The 11,295-nt window shown below is 48.0% G+C and overlaps 1 protein-coding gene across 5 annotated transcripts in view; it reads right to left on the minus strand.

The window, feature by feature from the left end:
- ACTN1 (actinin alpha 1) overlaps positions 1-9,400 on the minus strand; it is an 87,034-nt gene extending 77,634 nt beyond the window's left edge. For all 5 annotated transcript variants that reach the window (XM_053944803.1, XM_053944801.1, XM_053944802.1 and 2 more), the window contains exon 1: positions 9,188-9,400. In XM_053944803.1, coding sequence (XP_053800778.1) covers positions 9,188-9,292 — 105 coding nt within the window. In that variant the 5' untranslated portion in view covers positions 9,293-9,400. The remainder of the gene's footprint in view (positions 1-9,187) is intronic.
- Between the last annotated feature and the right edge of the window lie 1,895 nt (positions 9,401-11,295).

An 11,295-nucleotide genomic window follows, 5' to 3' on the forward strand; every position in this document is an offset into this window, starting at 1 on the left:
CCATTTTGAAAGAGAGCGAAACACTGGTGCTCATGACTGTACCACCACGCTGCACCCAGCCAGCCTTCTCTGCACAGCGCAGCCACCTGCAAGTGCCACTCCCAAGGGGTGCCTGATGAGCAAGCACTGATGAAGCACAGGGTCTCTGGCTTTGTGTGCAGAACCAGGTGGGGCCAAGACCAACGCATCCTCTGGAGATGCTCCTCCTGTACAGCAATACTGCAAGCAGGGCTAGAGGGAAGGCAGAGGCTAGCCTGGCATAGATATGGTCTAAACACCTTTAAACAGCCTGCTTTTTTTTGGCACTGTTTAGCAGTTAAGAAATTAGCTTGCTTTTTTTTCAATCATGGAGTCACTTTTTACAATTTTCTTGGGGATAATACATTTAAGCAGCAGAACTAACTTGCCATGTACTGAAGGGTAGATTTAAATAAAGTGAGTGAGGGGGATTACAGGTAGAGTAAGTACTTGGGTAGCAAAATAAACTTGGCTGCTGGAGAGCCAAGGAATCTGGCCAGGAAACAGGGCTCTAGGACTTGCACATCATTTTCCATGATGAAGAAAAGAGCACTCAGCTGGGATGCAGAGACCATACATGGTTCTCTCACTGTCTCACATCTCTCAGAGGCCTTTACGGGCTAGCTCCTGCAGGGAAGATGTAACAGCACAACTTCCATTTACAGCAGCAGTGAAGTTCAAATGCTTAGCATCATATGAGCAAGGAGTAGCAAGTGCCCTGGCTGCCTGATCCAAAGGACATGTAAAGCAGAAGTCCTTCCTCAACTGCCAACTGGCCTTGGTTCAGCATCTCTGTAGGACATGAGGGTCATCCTCAGCATTATAAAAGGAAGCATCAGTATTCTGTGTGAAATTTCTCCAGCCATCCAGCACTGTGTTCATGGAAGGAGCACAGCAAACCAGCTGCCCATTCATACTATGCTATGTGACACATAGAAGATTTCACAAGGGTCCCTCTGAAAAATGAGGGCCATGCATAGGATGCATGAGCAGAGCCCACCTGTGCTATCCTGAAGGGAGGCCCCACACTGCAGCAGTGCACAGTCACTGCCAAGTCGGGTAGACTGACAAAGAAGCAATCAGCTGATCATCAAGTCATCCCTTCCTTCCCACTGACCACGTAAGTTATCTAGGAGGATGTGGAAAAAGTTGCTACTTAAGAAGCCTGTCCTGCAGCCTCATCTGCCTATGAACTATCCACACTGGTGCTCCCAGTAGCCCTGGATTGCTGGTACTCAGAGACCTACTTGAAACCTGTACTTTAATCTGACAGACAGGTGATACAGAGACACACATAAGTGGTGTTCACTGTAGTGAGTGTAGCCAAGACAGTCTTTCCACTTGCCAACACTTCCCATCTTGGCTCTAATACAATAGAATAATGACAGGTTTGCTGTCATTTCTCACACCACAGGGTTGAACACATTTCCAGTCTACATAGACAGAATGTCAAATCAAAGACTCATCTGGATGAAAGACCGAAATCCCCTTTGTTTATAAGCACATTCCCCAGCCCTGCCAATGGGAGCTGTTTCAGAACACTGAGGCTGGAGAATGTCTCTGCAGAGTCTCTTTCAAAGCAGCCATGGATTTGGAAGCAGCATAAGAGAGGACAATTGCAGGTAAAAGCATGAAGACAGCAAACTGCAGTACATACGACAGCTGGCTTTCAAAGGCCTGACGCAGCCCTTACCAGTAAGATACACTCATTGCCAGCTGAATGGCAAAGACACAACGACAGTGAACCAGCATGGGGAAAAAATGGTTCCGCTTTACTGCCTAATAGGGAGCCAAGAGGTTGAACTGGCACCAGGCCACACCACATCCTATGACCAAGTTCTGCTCTCATACAGTAGGGGAATGAGAGCAGGGAAGGCAATGGCAGGAAGGGAACTGGAAGTAATTTAGTTAATCATATTCTTAATTAACTTTAAAATTAATCATATTAATGCTAGTGCCTTTGTTCACCTAAGCATTTTTTTTGATTAGCCCAAAAAGTCCCCAGTTCTGTCTCAGGGATCTGAGTGACTATTGGGAACCTGTATGTCAGTCTCATGCACCGAGGTCAAAAAGAAGTGGTGGGTGGTTCCACAGACTTCAATAGAAGGCTCTTCTGGCATGACTAACACCAGACAGACAGTACTGCTGCTGACAAGTCTATCTCACCACTCTTCACCAACTCATCCCCACAGATTCAATCTCTCAGTAACAATGCTTCAGCCCTAAAACCCCAGAGTTAGAGCAAATCCTATGCCTCTGCGAAGAAAAGATGACTGCCTTTCTTGCTGATGTTATGCCTTTCCCACCCTAGCAGTTGTCAAGCATATTATACCTGCTTTTCCCCCTTCAGGCACAGTTCACATACTGCTTTGATAGGATAACAGGGTTTTACATTGCTATAGAAGATTTGTAGAAGTCATGCTAAGCACATTCCTTACGATAACCATCATGCTTCCAACAGTCACACACAGCAAGAAATCAGTTTATAGTCTCATACAGAAGAAGAGCAAACTCTTCCACTGTCTTCCATCCTCCTCAAACACCATTTCTCAGACTGTACAAAATACCTCTAAAATACCTCTAAAAATCACAGCAATCCATCCAGCAAGCCCCTGGGACTGACACAACACATTCAAGTGAGACCAGTCCATTGTATGTTGTATTTCTGCAGCTTCCCAATGTTTCCCCAGACAGTTCTCCAGCCTCTTTTCTACACTGACTACTTTCTGCACCTCATTGTCAGAAAGAGCACAGCAATTCTCCAATACCTAAGTGCACCCCAGAGAACAGACTAAGTGTCAGGCACAACAGTGATAATCTACAGCCAGATGGAAAATACTCTCAGACCTTCCACCAGCATATGCAATTTTTCACCATTTCTGTCACTGCTGTCACTGCCAACCTTAAGAACTCCAGGCCCGTGTTTTTAGTGGATTCCAGTGAGTCGCCACAGAAAAGCACACAGGCTCACAGACTGGCTGGGGAGACCAAATGAACCCCGCTGCTCCTCCACTGAACACTGCATGAGAGCTGCACCTCTCACAACAGCACACATGAAAAGAGTAAAGTGCCTCCAGCAGGAGCAACTGGGACCTCAGGGCTAGGAAGAACAGATACCATTCACTGGGTCACTACTGCAACACCGTTTCTAAAAGTGTGATTCCAGTGTTCATGAACACTTTTACCCAACAGGTTTACTGTCCCACCTTCTCAGTTACCCCCCAGTTATACTTGAATTATACAGACAACAGCATCTCATACAAAAGCACATGCTTCTGAGGGGACAAGAGGTGATAAGTTCTTGCCCAACACACAATAAACTGGTTTCCAAGCAGCTTCTTCTTAAGGATGCCCTAAGTAGCATGCCACATGCCCCAAGCTACAAGCACTGCAAGTGGTCAGGGCAGAAAACAATGTTATCCTCTCTAGCCTTTCCACTCAATGCACTGAAAAAATGTCATTACTAAATCACATGCACAAGAATTTAAACTGGTTGCCTGAAGCAGTCAGCAAGAAATTCCCCAGACAGACACCCTTTACATCACTGGGCTGGTAGCTGGATGCCTTTGAGGTGTTTCACCCTTCCCTAGAGGACTGGAAGGATAAGTTCGGTATGGATTGAGGAGTACCATGTTCTCACAAACTGATCCTTGGGATCTGTTACAGACTCCCCCTGAAAGAATCTGCAGTCTCCTTTTTAACCCATGCCTGCTTTCTCCTTAGACTGCCCCCTTACACAGGATTCTGAATAGGACGGTAAGTCCCAGCAAAACACACATGCCTCATTCATCATCCACCATGAGGTTACAATGAATAATAATATTCTTGTTAAAAAACCAAACACGCACATCCTGACAAAACCTGATCACAGAAAGTATGAGGCAGCCCCCACACTCAAGGACAAATGACTGATCTACAAAGCCAGATATTTCCAGAGTTCCCTACAGCAACTTCTGAGTTTAACGTTTTGAAAAGCAAGTATCTGGCAACAAGATACCTATGTTAAACAACAAAAGCTTGATCTGAAAGATAGGAGATATCTGGTGACCTATATTGCCTGCCTGCAAAAGAGCAGCTGAGCAAGCACCCTTACAAACATCACCATTCTGCTTCAGTGTCAATACTGGCCAGTGTGAATTAAAGCTCGTAGGACACTCAGGTGCATCAGGGCTACCTTACCTGTAGCACACCCACACTGCAAAGACCATGCAAGGACCATCCCTTGCTATGGCCCACACAGGGTACAGTGTCACAGCAGGAGCAAAGCAACCCAGTGCAGTGCATTCATCAACAATACACATTTATTTACCTCATGGCTGAATCTATGATGGCACTGAAAGAAATTTCAGCGAACTTCAGTTTAGGAGTGATACCACACCTTTTTGTGGGTCCACAGCAGCTACCACAACAACTTCCAGCTTTCTGGAAGTTTAGATACCTTTTTCAAAATAGACCCTATCTGGACAAGAGGACACCCAACCCAAGTGAAAGGAAGCTATGATTGTGGCTTTTACATTTTCTCAGAGATAATAGTCACAGTCATACCACCTGACTGGAGCATGCTTACCAGCAGGCTTGGAGGTGGAGTGTTTCCATAATGGTCCTATTTAATGGCTGCTTTCTATCATTAACAACTTCACCTCTGAGAGGTGATTAGAACAGCAAAATTCAAATCTTAAGAGCATTAAGGCCTGCAGGATGCAGACACAGTAGGGCCATTAGACTCGTGGCTTTTTTTACCCTTGTATTTATGTGTATCTTTACATGCAGTGCATGGCACAGAGTAGTGAGAGAGGTTTAAGAAGACTTGAGTTTCTAACAGGAAATTTCTCTAAGTTCATGAACAACTGTACTTAGTAAGCACATCTTTGGCACAGAAAAGGTGCTACTAAAGTCTGTGCTATCACTGCTTCTGCAGCACCATAAATATGACCAGTCCAGTTCTCTAAGCCAAAGATATCATTTACTGCCACATTGTCAGAGATGCCAACGTGGCAAGGCACAGCAAGAGTGGATAGAGCACAGGGCACATTAATTTCATCAATTTGATTTTTTTAATAATTTTTTATTTTTTTAAATAAAGACAAGCATTATTATCATTCCTTAGAGCATTAAAGTTGCATATGGCTATCTTCCACACACTGCAAATGAACACTGCTTCCTACTCCTAAGAAAGCACTTGTCAGGTCAAAAAGCAATTTGACATTTAAAGTTTCCCTGCCAGCTCTACAGTTGAGACAAGTTGCTTAAGGCAAGATTTTAAAATAAACCTGAAAAAGCAGTACCTTGATCAACGAGCTCATTAAATGAGAATGGCCCGCATGAGAACCTGTTGTATGCAGGACTTGAAGGCTGACCCCTACCAGCACCCCCAAACAAACCCAGCTTCACCCCAGTGTTATTCCTGACACTAAGGAGACAGTGACTGGAGATTGTCCTTCTCACTATCACCCTTCACCTCATCTGTGAAGATGAGCCAGGCATGCTGAACACCACCTGGCTCACCTAGTCCCTCACACCACACCCACCAGGAAATGTTTGAATGCTGCAGCTGGTAACTTGTCATCAGGAGGTAGAAATGTCCTTGTGGGCACAAGTGACAATCTCTTGGACACTAAACACTCACATATGTACTTCTTACTAAGCAAGCTTGTCAATCATGACAGATAGGTGAGTCCTCTGCAATGGATTTCAGCAAGTTTTGCGCTGCAAATCTGGGAAACTGCAGGATCAATCTTGTTATGCCTTAGCTACTGCTACTTTGAGGCTTGACTCTAGACACGAAAGAAGAAAAGGCAGAGGGGAAAAAAAAGACTGTTAGAAGAAACTGCTGAGATTAGTTCAACAGTTCAAACTACTGAGATGTAGTTCAAACTACTGAGATGCAGTTCAAAGGAGAAAGCATTTTAATCCCCAGAACAGACCCCCTGCTCCTGCACAAAAGATTGTGCAGAGGCTTATATCAAGTGAAAAGTAGCTGAATTTGTTCAGCACTTTTTTTTTTTTTTTTTTTGCTGCTTAAGAATAGCAATGCTGTGATGAGCTGTTTAAAACCTCTTAGAGAGTCACTTCTGATAGACATGAAAAAACTGGCTTCACGTGGAAAGCTGCTTTCCGCCCAGGAACTGTCACTTCATACCTACATTGTAAAACAGCAGCCTCCCAGGAAGGGGCAGGTAGGAAGAGGTGTGAAACCAGTGGTTCTCCTCTGTATCATATTCAAGAGGCCAACTTTCACCCTCCAAATATGAAACTCATTCTGCAGTTTGCCTATTTACCCATTTCAAAGCACCATTCCAGACAGCAAAGGTTGTAACATCTGTCTCAGCACAGGTAGGAAATTTGCAAATCAGCTCCCAAAAGCTCAGCAAACTTGTCCTTATAATGCTCCTGTGGAAGACATTACTAAAATTCAGTAATCTTCCCACTTTTGATGTTTGCTGTGAGTTCTGCTGAGCCCGTGCAGCCAGGCAAAGGGGAGCTGGACTTAATTCACATTTGAGTAACATTACTAGACTGCTCACTTCCCAAGTCTCAATGAATCCCAGCTGCACAAAACCTGGCAGGACAGCAATGTGGCACAGCTATCCCAGCCTACAGAGCCTTCCTGAGCCAGGACACGAGGGGCTGGAAACAGCTGGCAAGACACAGACACTCCTTGCACAGACATTTGCTTGCTGCATTACTGGCCTTGCCACCACTTTAGACATGCTGTCCTCACGCCCAGAGAGGGCCCAAGAAGTAAAGTTTAAGTCTGCCTCACCAGCTGGCCTCAGTGGTATAAATAAAAATGACGATAATTCAATAGTACTTAAACCAGACTCAGGTAAAGAAAAGCCTAAAATATGTGAGTCAATAAGAAAAGACTGAGCCTGAAAAGAATCTACAGGAATATTTGGCATCAATCTCTCCTATTAATCTCAGTAAGGTATTAACTAACATGTACTGCACTGAACATTTAACTTTAATTAATGCAGTGATTTCATTTCACAGGTAAGAAGGACCGACAGTTTTACTACACCACACCTTTTGTTTGGTAGATACTGTTACCTCCTTACATCTGAAGGAAGCAAGCCCCAAGACCCCAACAGCACTGCTGGTCGCATTCAGACCCCCAGAAGTCCCTGCACAGCCTGCCCTGGCTGGGGTCCAAACACCAATCCCTCTGAGAGGATATTAGCCTGATGGTCTGCAACTGGGAAGAGCCATCACTCCCAGACCTGATCCTCCTAACTCCAGACTCCAGAGGGGTGGGTCACCAGAAAACTTTGAGCTTGCACCCCCCCCTGCAGAAGGGAACAGCTTCAGCTGTTCATCAGCAGAAAGAGAAATAATAGTGATCCCACCACCAGCAACAGACATTTAACTATATAGACTCCTCCAGTCCAGCAAGCTGGAGAGTGACTCCCACCACATCAAGTTCAACTGGTAGCTGTTGATCAGCACAAGAAGTTGGCTCTCATTACTTAAAACTCCCTCTTGGCTTCTTCCCTCTGCACAAGTAACCCACGTTAACAGAACAGCTCTCTGTCACCCTCTTGTGATAGGACTAAGAGGTCTTAAAATCTCCTGGAAGGAGGTAATACTAAAAGAACATGACATTTACAGCATGTACAACAACCTTGGGTTTAAGATGTTTGAGTCCAAAGGTTCCACTCCTGCTTCTGACAACCAAACCAGTATCCCCCTACATATAAAATATTTTACCTCACCCAGCACCATAAAAGGCAAAAAAAAAACCCTACAGCATAACAATCATTTCCCTTCACAGCCTGTCAGCAAGGCTGGCGATCTTGCTGTGGGCCCCAGTAGCTGTTTCTAGATGTATAGGCCAGATATAGGCATAGGACTGGAAACAGAGATTGTGGCCAGGCAGATCTTTTGAAAAGGAAGAAACTTCCCTCCTCAAAGGAATAGAGCTCTGAGTTCCAATAAACCATGCACCACTCACAGCCCAGACCAAGACTGCATTCCTCACTTTTCCTTTGCTGAAATATAACCTCACACACCATGAACTCTTTCTCCAGTAAATGCCCTTGTTTGTATACTTTAGTTCTCGTGCTGTCTACTCTCAGCACTCAAGTCCGTGAGCAAGGAAACCACTGACAGCACCTCTAGAGCTATCACCTTCAATTAACTCATCAGACTCCAGGGGAAAAACTTCTCAGTGGCACCATTTCAGACAGCTCTGAACAGGAAAACCTGAAAACCTTTGATCTGGAAGTGGAGGAGGGGAAGAGGAGAAGAGTTGAAGAGGAATAATCATCTTCTCACTGTTGTGCTCTCCTTCCCGACTGTTCCCAGCTTTCTACAGAAAGCCCCAAACCTCAGGCTACAATATATATGTTAATATATAAATCGTGCATAAAAAAGCACTAACATCCCCCTCTCAGGGAAGGTCGGGGATTCTTCTGCCTGCTCCCAGCAAGAGGAGAGCAAAGCATGATCCAAACCACGAGCCAGTGACTGGCTGCGAAGCCAGCGGGAGCCTGCTGCACCCCGAAGTGCCCCTGCTATGCCAGCATCAGTGTTGTTCCAAATTCTGCTCTACTCCTGTCTGACGGAGTGACTAAAACGGAAATGTTTCGGGGATTAGGATTCCTGAGTGATCTAATACAGGATGCTTTTGGTTTAAAGGAGGAGGGGGGAAAAAAAAATATAACTAGCTAGCAGCGAGGCTGGAGCTCCTCCTGAGCTCCCCTCCCCATCGCCACCCTTTCGGTTTAAAAAGGGGCCGAATGTTACCATTTTTGGACATGAGCTCGGCGCAAGCCCTGCCCAAAACCACACCATTCAAACCAGCAGCCAGTTACTGTCTCGCCGCCGGCCGGCGGGGCCGGGGCACGGGCGGCGGCGGGGGTGCGGGGGGGATGCGGAGGGGCCCCGCCGCCGCCCTGGCTCCGCCCGGGCGCACCTGCGGGCCGGGAGCCCGCGACCCGGCCGACGTCTGCTGCTGCGGGGGGACCCGCCGCGGCACCTCCCTCTCCGCCCCGCCATCACCTGCCCGCCCCCGCGTCCCCGCCGCCTCGCCCCGCCACGCCGCGCAGCGCAGCGCCAGCCCCCGGCCGGGCGCGCACCGGCCCCGCCGCAGCGGTGGAGGGGGCGGCGGGGCCGGGTCCCGGCAGCCCCACGGGATGTACGCCAGGAGAGAGGATGGGGATGCGCCCACCTTCCTCTGCTGCTTCTCCCAAGCTGGGTCGAGGAGCAGGTCCCGGTCCCAGTCCTCCTCCGGCTGCATGTAGTCATTGGTCTGCTGCGGGTCGTAGTGATCCATGGCTGCGGCCGCTGCTTCCCGTCGCGTCGCGTCCCGCCGGTGCCGCTGCCCGCTGTGTCCGTCCCGGCCCCGCGGCCGCTCACCCGAGCGCGCGGCGGCGGCGCCCGCTCCCACCTCTCTGCCTCGGCCGCGCGCAGCGCCGCGGGGGCGGGACGCCCCGCCCGCCACCCGCCTCCGCGCCTCTCATTGGCCGCCATCCGCGCGGCCGAGCTCCGGCCCCCCGAGTGTCAGCTCCTGTTTCATTGGTCGTCGCGGACGTCCGTCACAAGATCCGTGTGCCGTGATAGGCGGTTTGCGGCAGCCCCGCCCCACTCGCGGCCCTGCCCGGCACCTCCCCGGCGCGAGGCGGAGGCCGCGCGATGTGATGCGGGGACGCTCCGCGCCGCTGTGGGGGCATTTGTGTTTCGAGGACTCCGCGGCTGGATGGGGTGCGGGAGCCTGTACTGGGGCGTCCTCACCGGCGGATCCGGACAGCATTTTGTCACAGAATACTCTTGAGTTGGAAGAGATCCACAAGGATCATCGAGTCCAACTCCTGGCCCCGTACAGGACACCCCAGGAGTCACACCCCGTGCCTGAGAGCATTGCCCAAACGCTGCTTGGACTCTGTCACATTTAGTGCTGTGGCCTCTTCCCTGGGGAGCCTTTTCCAGTGCCCAACCACCCTCTGGGTGAAGAACCCTTTCCTGATATGCAATGTAAACTTTCCCTGGTACAACTTCAGGTGCATCAAATCCTGTCTGTCACTGTGGGGATGTTTTTGTGTGGCACAGCTGGTGCCCATCCTGCCAGCCCCGACGTGAGAGCTCAGTCACAGCCCCACAGTCCTGCTGCTCGACTCAAAACACAGCTTTGTGGGGTTGTGCAGGAGTGCCTGCACCTAGGATGCCGAAAGAAAGGGCTGTGTTATCCTGTTCCTGACCGGTAGCCGCTGGTCGAGGCTGGGATTGCCAGCACTGGCAGCCAGAGTCCTCACGGCCGGAGGTGTGCGCTGCAGCCGTGGGGCATCCAGTGCCGCGCCAGGGCCTCCAGACGCTTCTGCTGCTGTCTGCCCACAAATATCCTGTTTGACAGGAAAACGCTAAACTAAAGTGCGTTTGGCATCGAGCAGCTTCCTAGAAGGAAACACAACGCGTTAAGGAGTGTACCAACACGCAAATACTTGACACGGCCTTCCGTCAGTTAAACAAGTAGAGGGGGGAAAAGGACAGCAGCATTGTTTGTTCCTCCTGGTAGTCTCGCTGAGAAGCACTATGGCATCTCTCACAAAAGTGAGAGGAAGCCCAAGAAAACGCCGTTGCACAGCACCATGCAGGGCAGAGTAAGCTTGTGTCCCAATTCCTCTGATACAGAGGAAGCAGAGAGTTTGGAGCCCAGGAATGTGAGAGAGGAGGTAGCTGAGAATGGACTAGAAAGATGTTGCAAAGCACCAGGTTGAATTGAGCTGAAATGTTCCACATCAAGCTAGATTTAGCCCTAAATTACACCAATGAGTTCCACTTGCAAAAAAAAAAAAAAAAAAAAAAAAAAAAAAAGGGGATTTTTTTTTTCTGCTTCTTAAGAAACATTGGAGGTGAAATTGGATATATTTACTTCTTGGCATAAATAACTGTGCAGTCTATAATGAACAGAGATGTATGGTATAATGGTACTCTGTACTGTACTCTGTCTTCATGTGTTATATGATGTTCCTTTATGTACACTTGCAGATGTCAAAACCACAAATATAATTATCAGAATTATAATGGTTCTGCACCATTCAGAGACTTGTATTCACTCTACCATGCATCACTCAAGATGAAGAAGGATTATTTTAATATGTAAGTATAGTAACATTAATAATTTTGAGGAGGAAGGGCAAATTTTTATTTCTTACAACCATTCAATGAATCCCCAGTAACAGAAATTCTGAACCAACAGCTATAGCCTGATCACATGATAGAGAAACAACAAAGACGTCTAACAGTTTTGTACCTTCTGATTTTTATTATTTATGAAGATAC

This window comes from Vidua chalybeata, chromosome 6, assembly GCF_026979565.1.
Source record: "Vidua chalybeata isolate OUT-0048 chromosome 6, bVidCha1 merged haplotype, whole genome shotgun sequence".
Lineage (NCBI taxonomy): Eukaryota > Metazoa > Chordata > Aves > Passeriformes > Viduidae > Vidua > Vidua chalybeata.